The sequence below is a fragment of the Caenorhabditis remanei genome, chromosome I (genome assembly GCF_010183535.1).
Source record: "Caenorhabditis remanei strain PX506 chromosome I, whole genome shotgun sequence".
Classification (NCBI taxonomy): Eukaryota; Metazoa; Nematoda; class Chromadorea; order Rhabditida; family Rhabditidae; genus Caenorhabditis; species Caenorhabditis remanei.
In genome coordinates this window covers 12,072,150-12,092,194 of record NC_071328.1, presented here as the reverse complement: position 1 = coordinate 12,092,194, position 20,045 = coordinate 12,072,150, and the positions used below count along the sequence as shown (strand labels likewise).

The window sequence follows — 20,045 nt, the reverse complement described above, 5'->3', positions numbered from 1 at the left end:
AATCACATCGGGGTAATTTAGGTGTCGTGGTACCGGCTGTAGAGTGCTTGACGGGTCTTCTCCTTATGAGTTGCTTCAGCGCCATGTCTCATTTTAGATCCAGCAGCACCAAGACCGGCTCCTTGAACGAATCTCTCAGCTTGTATTGGATTGACTATTCCTTGTCCATGCTTTCCAACACCTTGCCCTTCTTTCCATCCCATACTCTTCAACAAACGGTTGCCTATATTGGAATCATCAAGAGGACGCTTCGAAGCTTCTTCACTTTCTCTACGAATAGCATCTTCGCTTCGTCCAGAAGAGGAAGAACCAGGCTGACCGCCCATCACATCGAATGCGTAACCAGTGGAATCCAATCCAAACTGGCGACGACGTTCCTTTGCTCGATCACGATAAACGATTTTCCCAAGATCTGGGGCCGCTTCCTCTTCTTCTTTCAGTTTCGCAGCGGTTTCTCTTCCCCACTCTGCTCGTTTAGCTTCAAGATTTTTCTGAAAATAAAGAAATAATGGGTGACGGAAATGTAATAAATCATACTCTATGCAAGTCGCTCTTTTCCACGTGTTTCCTGAGAATCTCAACATCGGAGAATGCTCGCTTACACAGAATGCACGTCTTCTTGGCTTCATCGTAAAGCGCTCGTTCCATAGCCTCTTGAACCTCCCGAAGAGATGGTTTTTTAGGAGCAAGTGGAGTTGAATTGAAGGAAGATGATGTTGAAGGCTCTTCTGAAACACGACTACGAATTTCTTCTTTCACTTCTTGCTCTTCCTCCTCGTCTTCTTCTAATGCGGATGGTGCCAATTTTCGTTGTTTTTCTTGCGAGAAAACATTCTTCAACTCGATACCCTTCGTATCCTTTCCTTTGAGTGAAATCTGCACTTTCTTCTTATCTTTCTCTTGTTTCTTCGCCCATTTCGCCATATCTTTCACTAAATCCTGAGCTGTCTTGGGTACACCATCCTCACTCTTTTTCCGTTTCTCTTCTTCTGGTGCCTCTGATTCAGCCGCAGTAGGAGCAGGTGTTTCAACAGGGAAATATGTTTGATAGGTGAGATCCCAAGTGCACCATTGTGCAGTGGCGTTGTTGAAGTAGTATCCAGTTGCCTGATCGTAGCAGAACTTGGTAATCGGATCAATATAGTAACCGACATTCGGGTCGTGGACGAAAGTTAATGGATTCGGAGGCACTGAAAAAGAGAAGAATTGTTTGATTTTAAGAAGTTTTGTATGAAAACGAACAATATTTATGCAAGAGTCCTTTAGGTGTCTGAACTGTTCCAATAACTCCGTTTTGATGTTCCGGTTGAGCAGGCTGCATTGGTGGTGGCATTGACATATTGGGTGGGGGTACATTGAAATTCGGTGGGATCATGCTGGCGGCAGGTACCGGTAGTCCAGTCATCTGAAAAAGTCTATTTAGTTTTTTGCAGATCCTTCGCTACTTACAATCTGCCCAACTTGATGACTAGCTTGTCGTACAGCGTGAGCCTTTGACATTGCAGCCGCTGCGATTTCAGCTCCCGTCACTGAAATTGATTGTTTTATTTTTCTGTCAAAAGCACCCTGGAACTCACTGTTCCCTTGTGCTGCATTCCCAGCAACGGAATTCTTTCCAGGGTTAGTGGTGAGCATTGTCATCTGTTGTTGAATGAGCTTTGACATGGAATCGCGGCACCACGAGATTTGTACTGAGCAAAAATTATATTTATTGAAAATACTGCATCAGAAATGCTTACCTTCCTTATCCTTAATTTTAATCGCTGTCTTGAATGTCAAATTGAGCAACATCTTCGCCTCGTCCGTACTTTTCATCTGTATATACGCGAATCTCTTCGAATCGGATAACTTGATCATGCTTATCGAACTGAGACATACAAGAGCTCCAAGACTGTCAAAGATTAGGTTATTCGTGATTCCATCGGGGAGGCCACGCATTAAAAGAGCTGAAAATGTAATTGTTATCATTTGAAAAAAGTTATATAACTGACTATCACAAGGAATGATTCCGACCATATGAGCTCCGACTCTCTCAAGCTCCATCGATTGTTCTCGAGAGATTTCGCATTTAAAGCAGGTGTGTCTTTTTACGAAGTTGTTCATGGAGCACTGAAAAAAACAAAAATACTCATTGCTTCAGCCACAAATATTCCACAAACATGAGCACAAATCCAATCGTCACTTTTATTGCCGCTTCCAGCTGCCGGATCTCCTTTTGCGTACTCAACTGTCAATGTTCTACCATCATCAAGCGTCAGATAACCCTGATAATCTGCCATCCACTTTTCAGCAGTTTCTTGACTAGAAAACTCAACAAATGCAAAAGTGCGAATCTTATTTGTAACTTTATCGAATTTTGTCATGGTACGCACGTCTTGAGGGAGATATCCATAATTTCCGAGTGACAAAGTTATCTGAAAAGTTGGTTTTTATCGGAATGTATCGTTTTCTTCCGCATACTTTTGTGTTATCAACGTCATTTGGCATGTTCATGATAGCAAGTTTGTTGCATGGAGTTCCTGGATTCCATTCCGAATAACGATCGTTGTTGGAGTTATTATTCCGCCGATAGTTACGATCCTGCAAAAAATAGCATTCAATATGTACGGAACGTCTTTATTTTTATGATAATTCTGAAATTAGTTCATTTATAGAGCACCTTATTGGACCACTTTTGAAAGTAGGTACCATCAGCGTCGATCTGAAATTTTGAATATGTTCTTGGTGGTAAATGAAGGTGTGGGGAGGCTATTTTTCTTTTCAAACATGCGTTTAGTTTGAAACTTTCGCAGCTACGCATTAGTACCTATGCATAGTCATTGTTCAACGAATAATCTTGATATGACAGTTTTGAAAGAAAAAATGAATTTTTCAGCATCTTTTAGTAAAACATGTTTGAAAACTGAGAAAATGTGTTGGAAAGCTAAATGTATACAAATTGGTTTAAAAATCATTACTCTCGTTTAACCTTTTCTGAGACACCCATTTCATGATTCATACAAGCTTTAAAATGTCAGTAACTCTTCATTTACCCACCCTATCTCTACTGGAGCTTCTTGATCGTCGTCGTCTGCTGTGACGGTTGGATGACGAGCGGTACGACGAACCATTGGCGGACGATGACGGCGAACGACTTCGCGAATGATCTACAATCTCATCGAGAATTAATCTCCAGAACTTTCGAGAAGAATAAATTCAGCCAATTCTCAGCTCATTCTGGTATATAATAGGACCTCTTCTTCGACGACTGCTCCGTTCATCTCGTCTGTCACGACTACTTCGTCGGCGGGATCCTGATCGACTTCTGCTTCTTCCAGAGCGACGCTCACGACTCTTTGAACGAGAACGGCGTGCGTCTCGAGCCCATGATGGGGAACGAGAACGCCTTTTTTCTCCACCGGACTGAGATGTTTGCAGAATTTCAGACGGTTCTGATGAAGCAAGAGGTGGGAATCCAGGAGGCGGTCTATGGAAATCCGGTAGAATTGGACGATTTTGAACGACGGGTGGTGCATGATGATACATCGGTTGCCTGGATTGTTGATATTTAAAGATGACCGAGGAGAATAAATAGGAGTAAAAAATGAATATTCAGAGATTTCTTTCGAAAAAAATAGGAAGAATCATAAATACAAATATTTTTTAGAACGATTCCTATTTCTTACTCTGTCTCCTGATTCAATCGTTGTATAGCTTGTTCAGTCTGGGCGAGACGTGCTTGTATAGCAGCCAAATCCGATCTTCCAGATGTATTATGATACGAGTTGACCACCTGTTTATAATACTATTGGTACTACGGGTAATTTTATAAGTTTTCGAATGATTTTTTCAGATTACAAACCCTCTGCTCTTCATATTGCTTGTAATAATCCTCCATTTGTCGTTGATGATCGCTAGGGTCATAACCTCTCTGGAAATTTAAATATTGGTAATCAGCAATAACCCGAACACATTTCTTTGTAGTTTCTAAGGATTCCCGATGTCCTTTACCTCCTCGTTCTGGACCCTTTTTCCATCATCATCAGCATTGAACACAAAAGGTAGCATTTTCACGGAGAGCTTGAATTTTCTCTATAAATTTTGATGTTTTCAGAAATACTTTGAAATTAAAACATTGCCAACAATTTATTTATTTACAGAATCACGGAAAAACCACTACAAATTGCGGGGGAAATGTGCAGAATTGATCGAGAATCGATGAGGAAACCAAACGTTTTCCGACGCATAGTTTAAAGGCGCACAGGCGTTGACGCGCTCGATATCTCGCAGCGAAGAGAGGAAGTTGTGTAGGTTTACGGAGAATTTTATTTCCACACTCGTCCCATTTTTATTGCTTGAAGCATCATTTTCAGTCGAAGTTTTATTGAAAAAAATCATATTAAAAGTTGTATTAGCTTTGTACGCGGTAAAAAACTGGCTTCTGCTCACCAATATTAAAGTTTTCTCGTTCCGAAGTGCAATTTCCGCTCCAAATATATTTACCAAACTTTTCTTGATTATATAAAATTTGATTCCTCATTTAACGCTTCCATATATAGGTATAAATGTATATTTAACTCACATAATATTGCCACTTATTTCAGTATTTGAAGTTAGGGTAATCAAAGCTTTAAATTCAATATCAAATAGTTTTCTCCTTGAATTTTTGTAAAACATCCCACGTAAAATACTCAAAAAATCTGCAAAATCTTCAGTAATTTCGGATGAGTGATCCCGACCGGCTCAATCAAATTCTACGAGACCAACCGTATATTGAAGGGTGATTTTTCTATATTTTGGCATGAAGTTTTGTTCAGTTAATTAATAGTGTGATGTGTTTTGTGATTGTTGTAGTTTTGAACAAAGGATTAATTTAAAGATTCGCTCAACCGTCGTCGGTCGATTTCTCAACGAGAGCATCCCTAAATCCAAAAGATTTGAAAGGAAGAGAACATTTGGACCGTTGGTTTCATCATTTATCTTCTTTCGAGTAAGAGTTCGCACTTTTTGTTTCAAACACCTTCCATTCGTAACTATTATCACTTTACCTTGTTTCGCACTTCTTTCAAAAAACATTTTCCAGAATGACTGCGGATACAGCTGTTCGCTCTACGGAGAATTTGCCACAACAAATTTTGGATTTCCTCGGAAAATCCAACGAATTCAACTCTATCCAACTTGCTCAACAATGGGATATCGATCATCAAAAACTCATTGGAGCAATCAAAAGTTTGTTGGCTAATGAAGGTGTTCTTGCCACGAAAGATGTCACTGAGAAGCGTCTGGAATTGACGAACGAAGGAGTTCAATTCGCAAACGAAGGATCTCCAGAATTCCTCGTTTTCGAATTCATCGGAGCTGATGGAGCTGCTCAGGCTGATATTCAGAAACAACCATTCGGAAAGATTGGAATGGCGAAGGCTATGCAGTTCAAATGGGTTTCTGTTGATAAAGGGCGTGTTGTTCGACAGACTTCTGATGTCACCGATACTACTAGAAAGCAGTTGGAGTCGCTGAGAATTGGAGAAGATGTTGATGAGAATGGAAAGAAGGAACTGAAGAAAAGGAAGCTCATCAGTGAAGTGTTCGTTAGCTAGCATTGAAGGATTTTTCTCTAATTATCAAATTTTAGGAATATCAAGGGATTGTTGGTGACGAAAGGTGACTCTTTCACCACGAGTCTCGCTAAACAGGAAGCTGATTTGACTCCTGAAATGATTGCTTCGTAAGTTTACCTAAATCTACTTCATTCTTATAGCAAAATCTTCAGCGGTTCATGGAAAGACAAACAATTCAAAAAATACAACTTTGAATCGCTCGGAGTCGTTCCATCATCCGGACACCTCCATCCACTGATGAAGGTTAGATCGGAATTCCGACAAATTTTCTTCTCGATGGGATTCTCTGAAATGGCTACAAATCGATATGTTGAGTCCTCTTTCTGGAACTTCGACGCTCTCTTCCAGCCACAACAACATCCGGCAAGAGATGCTCATGACACTTTCTTCGTTTCGGGTTAGTTAGCTGCCTAAACTAGTCAAATTGAAACATTCTTATTCCAGACCCTGCTATTAGCACAACCTTCCCTCAAGACTACCTCGAGCGTGTGAAAACTGTGCATTCCAAGGGAGGATACGGATCGGCTGGATACAATTATGACTGGAAAATTGAGGAGGCGCAGAAGAATGTTCTCAGAACGCACACCACTGCGGTATCAGCACGGCAACTGTATCAATTGGCCCAAGAGGTAAGGAAAATGACTTCATTTCGATGGAAATATCTCCCAAAACATCCTACTCGCCGCCTTTTCTTCTCTAAACCCTCCTATCATATGTCTACACATGTCTACACTGTGTAATGCGCTCACCGGGGCTGCACACATGGCGCAGTCGGTTGCACGTTTGTGCGCCGACAACCACTCGCCTGTCGCGGGTTCGCAACCCTCTGCCTGCCCGGTCTTTGCCCCGGATAAACTTTCTATAGTTCTGACGGTTTCCGACTTGGGAAAAGTATTGTCGTGAGACGGCGGTAATTTCGGACTTCGTTCTGAATGTCTCCTGTCGACCTGCGATACATTTTGAGTTTTTGAATTTCAGGGATTCCGACCATCCAAGTTGTTCTCCATTGATCGAGTCTTCCGTAACGAGACCCTTGATGCCACTCATTTGGCCGAATTCCACCAAGTCGAGGGAGTAATTGCCGAGAAGAATCTTAGTTTGGCTCATCTTATTGGAGTCTTCACCGAATTCTTCAAGAAGTTGGGAATCACCAACCTCCGCTTCAAGCCAACCTACAATCCATACACCGAGCCAAGTATGGAGATCTTCGCTTACCATCAAGGACTTGCCAAATGGGTTGAGATTGGAAACTCTGGAATGTTCCGCCCTGAAATGCTTCTTCCGATGGGTCTTCCAGCTGATGTGAATGTTGCTGGATATGGTTTATCATTGGAACGCCCTACAATGATCAAGTATGGAATCAACAATATTCGTGATCTTTTTGGAAGCAAAATCGATCTGGAAGTGGTCTACAATACTCCTATTTGCCGACTTGATAAGTAAAAGGAGTCGTTTCGTTTATAAATTCCGGTTCTCATATCTTCGTTCCTATTTTCTTCCCTTCTTTAATATATTTTTTTTTGGGTTTCCTCTTTCCTATCCTTGTTGTAGCCGAAATATTTATAAATTTATAATAAATGCTTGTTTTAATTCAGTTATTTATGCTCAGATTCTCTGGTTATATTCCTTTTTATCTGCTTTTGTTAAATTTTCAGACTTCTGTCTACTAACTTGTTGTTTTTGTAGAATGACAACTAGATTAGCACGTCTGTGGCAGCCAGGAAATCCACAACGACGTGTGTTCCTTCCAGACTTCTGGTTGGCTGTCGTCGAGTCACCGGATGTTGGAAGAAATAAATTACCGAGGAATTGTGTCAAGTTTGAGGTTTTTAATCAATAATTTTCGACAGAAATGCCAAACTTTCATTGCAGGTAGACCCCCGAATGTCTCGTCACGACATTCGTGAATATCTTACAAAAATCTATGATCTACCGGTACGTGACGTTCGAACAGAAGTACAAATGGGTGATATCACATGGAACTCGAAGCATGATCATCAGTATAAGAAGGCAATGTGGAAAGACGACGACAAGAAGTTTGCCTACGTGTTCATGTCAAAAGGATTCACTTTTTCGTATCCGAAGATGTTCGATTCGTTGGAGGAAGATCTGGAATTGATTAAAGCGAAACAGCAGCAAGAGGATCTGAAGGATAAACTCAATGAGGGATATGCAAACAGAAATCGACGTGTCGGACGGTTCCTTGCAGTTTAATCGAGGAATCACTTTTTTGTTGTACATTTTTTCAATTATTAATAGGATTTTTGTTTCTGTTAGACCCATAAATCGTTTAAAATATACTATTTTTTTAATGATTTCAATGGCGCCGTAATGCAAAACGTGGTTCTAATATTTCTTTCTTATTGCGAGCTTCTTTTTCAAAATATTGGTTGTTTTTTCTCACTAATCATTATACCTTCACATGACGTATCTTCATTGCACTTTGTACTTTGCCCCCCTCCGACAGCCTACGTTCCTTGTCTGTAGCCATTGCGTTACCCGCCTATCTTGTAGTTCTCATCCGTCTCCATTTCTTACCCGCTCTCTGATTGCACTGGAACCTCTTCGAATACACGTATTTGTTATCAGGGTATTCTCTGATTAGATGTACTTTTACCTAAAAAGAGAAAACTGAAAATTAGAGGTGAGAAGTCAGAAATAGCTCTAAATCTTATTGGTGCACTCAAAAATATTCAAAACTTTGAGTTTTGGGACCGAAATAAATAAAAACAACAATAACGGATGCTTCAGATTTGATCTTTTTTCAGCGAGAACAATTTTCGCGCCGTTTTTCCATTAATTTCTTTAAATAAAGTTTGATTTGTGTTCTTTTTCAATGTTGATTTAATTCTCATCACACAATATCTCATTTAACGTTCTTCTCTATCAAAGATAACTGGGCCACCATCCCGCCCATCTCTCGTTTTCCCCTCTCGCTACTCTCTACTTTTTTGTTTACTCTCTCACTCCGTTTTCTTCGTTTTTACTTCTTGACGTTCGTTTGTTTTTATTTTGTTAAATCAGTAGTAAATAGTATTATTGTTAGATCGATCAAGCCAACGTCGACGTTTTGAAACTTTTTGGCGAGCTTGAGGGAATCGTACGAGTTTTGATAATATTTTCGTTTTTATACTCAGTATTAATTGTATGAAGGAGTTGTTCAACTGGAAATTTTTATCTTTATCGCGAAATAGTTTTCAATTAAATCGTATACAGTTTAGAATAACTTTTTCCTTGATTTGGATTTGGATTTCCGGAATCTTCAAGTTTCTTGCGAACATTTAAAATCTTACTTCTCTCCTTTCAACGTTCATTTTCAATTTTCAACGTGACCGCTTAATTCTCATCCGACGTGTCTTTTAGCTGGTTTCGGCGCCAAAGCAAACGAAAAATTATATTTTTCTCTTCAGGTTCAACCAGAAGCACTTCTCCGGCACTTCCCCAGAAGAAGAAGTGATACAAAAAAGTGAGTTTCAAACAACATTTTTCTTTCAATTTCTTGAACCCACCCATGCCATAAAATCGTTTTTTATTTTTCGTTTTATAGGAAATGTTGTCGCGTCTCTTCCACCAGTCGTCGTCGACACTTCGCACAAATATTTCATTCCGTCTGTTTTCACAATCATCACCAGCGATGGCCAGCACGGTTCGTGTTGAGAAACAAGGAGATGTTGCCGTTGTGAAGATTGATTTGCCGAACACAAAAGAAAATGTGCTCAATAAGGCACTTTCATCTGATATGAAAGCCACTTTTGAGAAGGTAGGAGCTTTGTTTAACACTAGTAATATACAAAAATCTAATTTTTAAAGCTTCAAGCTGATGAGAGCGTCAAATCGATTGTGGTAATGTCCGGAAAACCAAACAGTTTCGTCGCTGGAGCTGACATTCAAATGTTAAAAGCAGAGAAGAGCGCTGCTGGAATCGAAGCTCTCTCTCGTGATGGACAAGAACAATTCTTTAGAATCGAAAAGAGCCAGAAGCCAGTTGTCGCCGCGATTATGGGAAGTTGCATGGGAGGAGGACTCGAGTTGGCTCTCGCTTGTCACTATCGTATCGCTGTCAACGATAAGAAAACACAGTTGGCTGTGCCAGAAGTGATGCTTGGATTGTTGCCAGGAGCTGGTGGAACTCAAAGACTCCCAAAGTTGACCACAGTTCAGAATGTGCTCGATTTGACTTTAACTGGAAAGAAGATCAAGGCGGATAAGGCAAAGAAGATCGGCATTGTGGATCATGTGATTCAACCACTCGGAGATGGACTCGGACCAGCTGCAGAGAATACTCATAAGTATTTGGAAGAGGTCGCAGTGAAGACAGCCAAGGATCTTGCTGATGGAAAGCTTAAAGTTAACAGAGACAAGGGATTCGTTCACAAGGCTACTCAAATGGTTATGACGAATTCGTTGTTCCTCGACAACGTTGTGCTGAAGATGGCAAAGGATAAGCTGATGAAATTGACTGCCGGCAACTATCCAGCTCCACTCAAGATTCTCGAAGTTGTCAGAACTGCCTACGTTGATCCAAAGAATGGATATGAAGCTGAAGCAAAGGTAGTCGATAGCTCGTAACCAGTTTTCATTAAGATGTTTATTTTCAGGCATTCGGAGAGCTGTCTCAAACTTTCCAATCCAAGGCTCTCATCGGACTATTCGACGGCTCCACTGACGCCAAAAAGAACAAATATGGCCAAGGACTCCCAGTCAAAGAGATCGCTGTTGTTGGAGCCGGACTTATGGGTGCTGGAATTGCCAATGTCACAATTGACAAAGGTGTCCGCACTGTTCTTCTTGATGCAAATCCAGCTGGAGTCGAGAGAGGACAAAATCAAATTTTGACACATTTGAATGGACAAATGAAGAGAAGAAAGATCAATAAGTTGGAGAAGGAGAGAATCTACAATCATCTCGTCCCAACTATCGATTATGCTGCAATGAAGAATGCTGATGTCGTCATTGAAGCTGTTTTCGAGGACCTTCAATTGAAGCACAAGGTTATCAAGCAGATTGAGAGTGTTGTTGGACCAAATACTATTATCGCTTCGAATACATCGGCTCTTCCAATCAAGGATATTGCCGCTGCTTCATCGAGACCAGATAAGGTTTGTCTTCTGAATCTGTCGATATTATTTCAAATGTTTCTTGTTTAGGTCATCGGAATGCACTACTTCTCGCCAGTCGAAAAGATGCAATTGCTCGAAATCATCACACACGAGGGAACATCGAAAGAAACTCTTGCCACTGCTGCTCAACTTGGACTCAAACAAGGAAAACTTGTCGTTGTTGTCAAGGATTGCCCCGGATTCTTCGTAGTCCGATGCCTTGGACCAATGATGTCAGAAGTCGTCCGACTTCTTCAAGAGGGTGTCAGCCCAACTGAACTTGACAAGCTCACCACGAAATTCGGATTCCCAGTGGGAGCTGCCACGTTGGCTGATGAAGTCGGTCTTGATGTTGCTGAACACGTTGCTCAATTCCTTGGAAAGGCTTTGGGACCACGTGTTCGTGGAGGATCTGCTGATTTGCTGAGTGAATTGGTGAATGCTGGATACAAGGGACGTAAGACTGGAAAGGGAATCTTTGAATATGGAGATGGAAAGAAGGGAAGCAAGAAGATCAACGATGAAGCCACTAAACTTCTCCAGAAATACAAATTGACACCAAATGCTACAGTGTAAGGAAACTTTCATTGTAATAATCAACTTTCTAAAATACGAAATTTCAGATCATCTCCAGAAGACCGTCAGCTCCGTCTCGTCTCCAGATTCGTTAACGAAGCCCTCCTCTGCCTTGAAGAAGGAGTCCTTGCATCCCCATCTGACGGAGATATCGCCTCAGTATTCGGTATCGGATTCCCACCATTCTGGGGAGGACCATTCCGTTTCGTTGATCTCTATGGAGCCGAAAAGTTGGTCTCATCGATGGAAAAGTTCGCTGGAGCCTACGAAGCAGCTCAATTTGCTCCATGTCAACTTCTGAAAGATCATGCAAAGAGTGGAAAGAAGTTCTACAACTAAATTATCTTCTCTTTGATTCACTGTTTGTTCTCAAATTTCCTCTCTCCGTATGAACAGTGTGTATTTGTACCTTATGTGCCTATAAGATGAAACTTATCTCCCCTTTTTTTCTTAATTTAGATTGTAGTTTTTGAGAATCCACCCTCTATTTATTTATTTGTTTTGTAAAAATATTGGTAGATCATTTTTACGAGTCTTTTCCTCTTCTTTTCCGCAATTTTGAATGCGGCGTCTTATGAATAAAGATATCTTTCTTGTACTCAATTTTCCACGTTGCCTGACGCAAATGATGATTTTAAACATGATTTAGAAAAAAACAATTATGACGTGGAAACCTGCACTAGCAAAAAAGTTATCAGTGCTCTAGATCTAAGCTCCGCCCACTTTTCGAAATCACTCCTCTCACTTCATAACTCGAAATCCAATCATTGTAACTTTGGAGTTTTCGTTGAAAAACCAAACGGCAGCTCACGAACAATCGAAATGGCCGCAGAGCTTATTCAGCTTAACCCAGGGCAACAGGTAATCCGATAATCAATCGATCGATATCCAGAAGATTGTAATTGATAGGTCGAAAGATGGAGTATTGAGAAGAAGTTGGGAGAAGGAGGATTCGGAGCCGTCTATCGTGTGTTCGATTCCACCGGAAAATATGCGATGAAAGTGGAAGGGTGTAATGAGCAAATTCAGGTATGGAATGTGCGCTCTATTGAGAACAGGGGGGGAGAGCTTGCAACGTGGATATTTGTTAAAAATTTGAAAAAAGCAAATTACAGTGGCAAAACTCGTCAATGCGAAAATTATCTAAAGAGCGCACTTGCCATCTCCAAACTTTCAAATTGTTCAGGTTCTCAAGTTGGAAGTGTCTGTGCTCAACGAGTTGTCGAAGCGCGGAAATCGTCATTTCTGTAAGATCGAGGACAAGGGACGCTTCGGAAACTTCAACTACGTCGTGATGACTCTGGTCGGAAAGTCGTTGCAAGACCTGAACAAGGCGGGACCGGGAGGTCACATGACAATGGGTTGCTCGATTGGAATCGGAATTCAAGCACTGGAATCTTTAGAAGATCTTCACAACATTGGATACCTTCATCGTGACGTCAAACCAGGAAACTACACGATTGGACGTCCCGAATTGAATGAGATCCGAAAAGTGTACATTCTGGATTTCGGAATGTGTCGAAAATTCACTGGAAACGACGGGACCATCAGAAAGCCACGTCAGGCGGCCGGATTCCGTGGAACTGTGAAGTACGCGCCGATCAGTTGTCACTTGCAAAGAGAGTTGTGTCGTAAGGATGATTTGGAGACTTGGATGTACATGCAGGTCGAGTTGTCTTACGGAAATCTTCCATGGGGTCATCTCTCTGATATGAATCAAGTCGGACAGGCGAAACAGGGAATTCGCACGAATCTCGGACAGTTGTTCCCACCGCCGTGTCCACAACAGTTCCAGGATATCATGCGTATGGTGGATCAGATGAAATACTATGACGCACCCAACTACCAGGCTCTCTATGGAGTAAGTGCTCCCGGAGCTCATGGGCTCTTTTTCATTTTTTTTGTTTTCAGATGATGCGTTCAGCCTACGCTGCTGTTGGATCGAGTGAAAGTGCTCCGTACGATTGGGAGAATGGAGGACCAGCTGCCTATTTGCTTCACTAGAAGGACCAAAAGTTCTGTGCACTATGAGATGTTTTATTGTATTGAAATGAGAGAAAAAAAAATGAAATGAATTTTTGAAAGAGAAAAGACCTTGTTTTTAAGTCTATATCAGAGTTGTCCGGAATCCGGATTCCGGAAATTCCGGATTCCGGAAATCCGGGTTTTTTTTGACATTCCGGATTCCGGATTTTTAAAATATGATTCCGGATTCTGGATTCCGGAAAATGAAAATTTTTATTCCGATTTTGGTTTTTTGAGTCTCCTTTTTCCGGAATTCAGAAGTTGAAATTTGGAAATTGTTTTGAGTTTAAAAGACAGCTATAGTAATTATTTTTCGGTTTTGATCCTCAAATGTAGTTTAAAACTTTATAAATCATCGAAAACACTCGAAAAAATGACTTGGCCTTGCAAATTTATCGAATCAATTCCGGGTTTTTTGTCATTAAAAATTTGATTGCCACTGTAACTACATACAATGACAAAAATTGTCACTGTAAGTGAAGATAGAACGTCGGAACATTAAATCTGATAATTGGAATCTCAAAATCAGATGTTTAGATTCAATTTTCAGATTCAGATTGTTTAGAAACCGGATGTTTAGATTTAGATTCAGAAACCGACGTCCGAAACCGATATTTCGAAGCTCGGAGTTCGGAAGCCAGAATCAAGAAACGATAACTGAGAATTCAGATTCCGGAAATCGTTAATTCTGAAGATATTTTTTATATTATAAAAATGAGCCTAAAACTTTTCAAAAATTCGCTAGACAACATCCATTTTCTGTTTCAAATATCCATAAAAAATTTGGTCACTGTAACGACATACAATGACAAAAATGGCCACTCTAACCATTTTTGTCACTGTAACTCTTGATACAACTTGGAGTTCGGAACATGAAATCTGAAAATTCTAATCTGGAAGCCGGATATTTAGATTAAGAAATCGACCCCAGAATGAAAAAACGGTACTTGAAAATTCATAAAAATTAATGACAGAAAATCTGAATCCGGATCTTCTGATACAGAATCAAAAATCCGGAATCCAGAAAAAATGCACCAACAAGCTTCTATACATCTGTCTGTCTTTCTGGATTTCCAGATGTCCCCATTTCCTCCAAAATCCCAAATCTTTATTCAATCAAAGTTTACTATTATTCGCCGCACTCTTCTTCTTCTCCTTTCTCTTCGGCAAAACCACTTTCTTCTCCCTATTCCAATCAGGAATCACAGCTCCTCTACCCAAATGTTTCCGAAAGAATTCAATATTCTTTGTCCACGTGGTCTCCTGAGACTTCGAGTGTTGATAACACTCTCCTCCGAATCCCCACATCAAATTGATTTGAGCGTTGAAGATGATTCCGTGATGAGGAAAATACGGGAAGTAGAGGAAGTGACCACCGGGAACTAGTTCCGACTGTAGATTTTTAGATTTTTAGATATTTTAAAATAGAACGAATGAATACCTCAACTTGATGACCCGTGTCTCTGAGATTCTGACAAATATTATCACGAGAGGGGACTCCATCAACAAGCATGTCGTCGTAGCATTGCTGAAATCAGAAATTTTGAAAATAGAAGAGTTGGAGAGTGAGTAAAACTGTTGTGAATAGTTGAATAGTTCTGAATTTTTGATATGTTGTAGAATAAAACAAACTTGATCTTTATTTTTGTAGATAACAACTTTTGTATAGCTCCGCCCGTTTTGGAGATATAAGAACCCTCCAATTTGAAAATTTTCAATTCTCGAGGCAAATATCGAAAAAGTCGCTGAATTCTGTACTTTTTCAGATTTTTGGGAAATGTGAGAAAGACGCTATTTTTTGTCTCAAAATGCTCAGATATTCAGAAAATTTGGTTTAAAATAGTTTCTATCTATTAAGGGTTTTTTTCAAAATAATTAAAGTTACAGCTTTTATTGAATGCTTTAGTTATCACACAATTTAGATATGCAAATATTTATTTAGGTTAATTAATCAAATAATCAACAAAAAAGTAGACAAGACCAAATCCAAGGGACAGATTTCAACTCAGTTGAACTCTGCCCATCCATGGGGACACGCGAAAACTGAGATTTTACATTTTCGGTAGTCCTTTCACATGTGAGGGCAGATTTCAACTTCGTCGAAGTCTGTCTTTCCAACAAAGTAGGAAAGGTCACGTAAATAAGATGAGTTTACAACAAGGAGGATTCTCTCGGTTGAACTTCGTCTTGCACATCCAGAATTGCAGCAACCATGTCTGGAAAAATCATAGTTCTTCTCGAGACCAGGCTCTTTTCTTACCTGTCTGAGTATACATAAGCATGACATCCCACGCTTCTCTCAAAAATGCCCATTGGCTCATCACATCAACATGTACTTGTGATAATCTGTAGAAACTAGTTTTTCAGGGAATAAAGAAACTTACCGGGTTTGTAGAATGCAATGTATCTGTATCTTAGAAAAAAATCTGATAGCAACCAAAAACTACAAATTATTTTCTTTTCCTTGAAAATGAATTTTACTTTACGTTGGCAATATTTAAACATTTTCCACGGGTTTCTCACGTGGCTTTTTTAAAGTACAGTACGAATCTGGAAAATATTTTGCCAACGTAAAGTAAAATTCATTTTCAAGGAAAAGAAAATAATTTGTAGTTTTTGGTTGCTATCAAGAGGATACAGATACATTGCATTCTACAAGCCCGGTAAGTTTCTTTATTCCCTGAAAAACTAGTTTCTACAGATTATCACAAGTACATGTTGATGTGATGAGCCAATGGGCATTTTTGAGAGAAGCGTGGGATGTCATGCTTATGTATACTCAGACAGGTAAGAAAAGAGCCTGGTCTCGAGAAGAACTATGATTTTTCCAGACATGGTTGCTGCAATTCTGGATGTGCAAGACGAAGTTCAACCGAGAGAATCCTCCTTGTTGTAAACTCATCTTATTTACGTGACCTTTCCTACTTTGTTGGAAAGACAGACTTCGACGAAGTTGAAATCTGCCCTCACATGTGAAAGGACTACCGAAAATTTAAAATCTCAGTTTTCGCGTGTCCCCATGGATGGGCAGAGTTCAACTGAGTTGAAATCTGTCCCTTGGATTTGGCCTTGTCTACTTTTTTGTTGATTATTTAATTAAATAAATGTTTGCATATCTAAACTGTGTAATAAAAGCTATCGCAGAAAAAAATTTCAAAAATTATGTTTTTCAAGCTGGTATCAGACATTAAATCTTGGTTTTATCTTAATAGCCAAAATTTTGTACGACTTGTCTGAAATCAGTTAAACATTTGAGACTTGAGGAAAAACTGTTGAAAAAGAACAGAATTTAGCGACTTTTTTGATATTTGCCTCGAGAATTGAAAATTTTCAAATTGGAAGGTTCTTATATGCAGTTTAAAGAGAGCATCCTTCGAGAGAGGAGTAAAAAAAGATAGCAACTTTATAAGCGCGCATATCTCAAAAGTGGGCGGAGCTATCAAACAAGAAGCTATTCAAAAATTGTAGATCAAAACTAACTAGCCTCCATTTTTGTAGTTGACAATTTTTAGATAGCTCCGCCCACTTTTGAGATATGCGACTTTATAGTTGAAAATTCGCAAAATTTGAAGAAAAAGTCATTTTTAAGGCAAGAATGCCTCAAAAACTAAAAGAGCTATCAAAAAGTTGTCAACTACAAAAATGTAGTTCCTAAAATGATCTATAACATATCACAAGTTCAAAAAATTTATCTGGCACCATCTGGCAGATATCCTAAACTTCCCCCGTCTTAAAAAACCCACCACAATCCTATACGCCGTATCCTTCGACGCTCTCCACCATGGAATACTCGTCGTTGGTGTCAATTTACTATACAGATTCTTGAAAGCAGGTCTCTGTACCAATACTCCATTTACAAAATCCGACATTCCTTCATCCAGTAATTGAGTGTCCATTGGCTTTCCATTCTCTCTCATCACTGCACTATCCCGACAGAATGCAGCTGAACAATTCAGAGCAACAACTGCCGAAACTTGATGATATTTAGTGGAAAGGTAGTTGGCAGTGAGGCCTCCGAAGGATTGTCCGATCAGACCGATTTTACCATTACAGTAGGGCAGGTTTTGCACGAATTCGATAGGTCTCTGGAATAGATTTTTTGTATGAAAGAAAACCATAAATTCAAATATCACAAAGAAGCAAATGCGCTCTACTAGACACTTCTTACCCCAAAAAACTCAATATCCACTTCTGGAATACTTCTCGGTAACTCCTTCTTATACGCATAATAAGCGAAAGTGAATGTCACGAATCCCTCGGAAGCCAAAACAGCAGCATATCCACTCTCCAACATTCCATTCGACCCCGGAATAAATACGACACAAGGAAAAGGTCCAGGGCCTGGAGGCTTGAATAACGCCCCGTATAATCCGTTTTCAGCGACATTTATTTGAGTGACAAGGGGGTGTTTCCAGTGTTTTTTCAAGTGAATTTCGTCGATTTTCTCTTCGGAATCGTTGAGAAGTCTGTGATTTTCTTTTTGTGAGACAATTATTTGATATTAGCATGGCTCGCTTCTTATAACCGCGCTCTACCGAAACCGAAGGAAATTGTGTGTGAAGGTGGGAGACTCAGAGAAAAAGAGACATCATTCAAGGGCATTTCGGTGGAGCGCTGTTGTAAGAATTGTGCCGATTAGTTATAAATAGAGCGCACTTACTGTAATGTGTAATAGAAAGTGTTCGGATCATAAGTCTTGAAAAAATGCCCAGGTCGGACACTTTGAGTTGGTTCGAGAGAAAGAAACAATCCCATTGGATCCACATCTGAAAATAATTTGTTGGGATATTTAATTTCAGTCTTTTTTCCAACCCATACCATGATACATTCCCCTGACCGGTGCATCTCTTGCGAAGTCAATAATTCCCAATGAATCTGATTGAATGACACAAAACGATGCATATGTTCCCCGGTCGTAATGTAGTCTGAAATTGACATTTTTCGAGGTTTTTAGGTCATCATGAGGCATTGATCAATAAGTTCTATGGAAAATATTATTGGAAAAGATGAAGCAATTTCTTTGAATGCACAAAGAAGACCAAACATCCCAACTTTGAGAGAATACCATTAAGCCATGGCTGGCACTATGTCTAGGATTTTTATACCAAATTGTAGATCAAACATAGAACTTTTTCTTTATAGTAAACAAATTTTATTAAGCTTTCCAACTTTTGAGATATGAGTCTGCAAAGATAGTATAACTAACTATAACTTGATATTGGGGCTAACTTTAAAAGTGTGTGACTCGCATGGCAGAACACAATTTTCACAAACTTTATATACACTTGTAAATGAAATTAAGAGTTTTATTGTTGCAGTTACCAATTTTTTGTCAGCTTCTTAAAATTTTGAGATATGAGTCTATAAAGACCATGAATAGGAGTATAACTTTGATGACATGTAACTTGTGAATTCTCAATCCTAATCAATACAAAATGTATGTTAAATTATAGCTTTTGTCTTATTCTTTATTTTTGTAGTTGACAACTTTTTATAGCGTTTCTAGCTTTGGAGATATGAAGTTTCTAAGATTAGGAAAAGTTATCAACCCTACAATATTTCGGCTCTCAAAATCGTCTTACTTTTCCCGGTGAGGGTTACTGTACCTAAAGCATCCTGAATTCCAGAAATCTCACCTCAACACAAAAGTATAACATCTCCACTCCTCCAATCCATCAGCCGTAATATGAATCTTCTCCGCCTGATGACTATCCACTTTATCAACATGCAGCATCTTTCCCTCAGCTGCTTCCTTTCTTTTGCAGAAATACAATTTTGAATAAAATTCTCCTCCAAAGTGCACTTTCTTTTATCAGTATAAGTTTTAGTGGTCGATAAGAGGGAAATGTTGCCAATTGTTTCTCTTTTCTATGCTTGTTATTTATGTTGACGTTGGTTGTTGATTACAGAAAAGTGGGCGGAGTCGGTTTCGTGTTCAAGTGTACAAAGAGAGCATTAAAGTACAAAAGAGTCATGAGGTGTGGTGATTATAGTGGGGCTGAGCGTCGTGGGCACCTTCAAAATAGAATTAAACGGCTTCCGGACAAACAGACACACTGATAGATATGGCTGTTTTGAACTAGAATGTTTACTTGCTCACGATTCAAAAGACTTGTAGGATTTAGACAAGTGCGCTCTAGTGACAACTATTTGTCAAGAAGGACCCAAAGAAAGATATCTAATTCTGAGAAACTGTGAGGATCGCGCTCCATTCGCAATGCTGTTTATGTGTCTGCGTCTGTTTCACTCATCGAATTTCAATAGAGCGCGGTTGTATTGCATGATTCTTCTTTTTTCAAAATTTTTGAAAATGTCAAAATCTGTCAATTGGCATCACTGTAACAACTCTTTTCTTTCCACTTCCTGGTTGTCACTTTTTCAGTCTGCTCGTTTCCTGATAATCCATAAAACTTTCACAACTTTGCGTACTCATAAAGATTCCAAAATGTCTGGAAATTCTACTTCCTTGTTGATTTTTTCGTTTGCAGGAGGATGATAAAGAAATGATTTTCCTGCAGTATGAATTCGGAGATTCCATATTCCGTTAGTGCGTTTCTGTTTCCCAACAATCTTTTCACTCTGTTCGTTTTCCAGCATTCTTTCCAAACAACAATGTGAACCCGGAACGCTTAACCGAATGATAATACTTGTAATCTTGAAGGTCAAATAGCCTAATTCTCTCTCTTTTCGTAAAGATTACTACGTAGTAAAGCGGAAGAAGAAGAAAGGTGTCCTTGGGGGGTCAGAA

The 20,045-nt window shown here is 39.6% G+C and overlaps 5 protein-coding genes across 5 annotated transcripts; 3 read left to right on the top strand and 2 right to left on the bottom strand.

Moving 5' to 3' along the window:
- Positions 1-17: 17 nt before the first annotated feature.
- GCK72_002701 (uncharacterized protein) lies at positions 18-4,047 on the bottom strand (the record flags this gene model as incomplete). Its single annotated transcript, XM_053723554.1, has 14 exons — positions 18-491; positions 538-1,190; positions 1,243-1,405; positions 1,450-1,529; positions 1,578-1,691; positions 1,740-1,946; positions 1,992-2,109; positions 2,160-2,414; positions 2,461-2,580; positions 3,037-3,146; positions 3,234-3,532; positions 3,666-3,772; positions 3,842-3,910; positions 3,991-4,047. The coding sequence occupies 14 exons, from the start codon at positions 4,045-4,047 to the stop codon at positions 18-20; spliced, it is 2,826 nt and encodes a 941-aa protein (XP_053592199.1).
- Positions 4,048-4,703: 656 nt separating this feature from the next.
- GCK72_002700 (uncharacterized protein) lies at positions 4,704-7,811 on the top strand (the record flags this gene model as incomplete). The annotated part of the gene is made up of 9 exons (XM_003112044.2): positions 4,704-4,759; positions 4,859-4,969; positions 5,063-5,563; positions 5,612-5,704; positions 5,750-5,994; positions 6,042-6,226; positions 6,576-7,036; positions 7,284-7,422; positions 7,470-7,811. The coding sequence occupies 9 exons, from the start codon at positions 4,704-4,706 to the stop codon at positions 7,809-7,811; spliced, it is 2,133 nt and encodes a 710-aa protein (XP_003112092.2).
- A 1,336-nt stretch (positions 7,812-9,147) lies between these two features.
- Positions 9,148-11,611, top strand: GCK72_002699 (uncharacterized protein; the record flags this gene model as incomplete). The annotated part of the gene is made up of 5 exons (XM_003111878.2): positions 9,148-9,357; positions 9,408-10,148; positions 10,196-10,696; positions 10,745-11,268; positions 11,320-11,611. 5 exons carry the CDS (start codon positions 9,148-9,150, stop codon positions 11,609-11,611), a joined length of 2,268 nt encoding a protein of 755 aa, XP_003111926.2.
- Positions 11,612-12,094: 483 nt separating this feature from the next.
- Positions 12,095-13,276, top strand: GCK72_002698 (uncharacterized protein; the record flags this gene model as incomplete). Its single annotated transcript, XM_003112147.2, has 4 exons — positions 12,095-12,133; positions 12,182-12,301; positions 12,459-13,133; positions 13,184-13,276. The coding sequence occupies 4 exons, from the start codon at positions 12,095-12,097 to the stop codon at positions 13,274-13,276; spliced, it is 927 nt and encodes a 308-aa protein (XP_003112195.1).
- A 1,137-nt stretch (positions 13,277-14,413) lies between these two features.
- GCK72_002697 (uncharacterized protein) lies at positions 14,414-19,031 on the bottom strand (the record flags this gene model as incomplete). Its single annotated transcript, XM_003111899.2, has 7 exons — positions 14,414-14,689; positions 14,739-14,825; positions 17,041-17,382; positions 17,466-17,763; positions 17,958-18,063; positions 18,116-18,222; positions 18,934-19,031. The coding sequence occupies 7 exons, from the start codon at positions 19,029-19,031 to the stop codon at positions 14,414-14,416; spliced, it is 1,314 nt and encodes a 437-aa protein (XP_003111947.2).
- Positions 19,032-20,045: the final 1,014 nt, after the last annotated feature.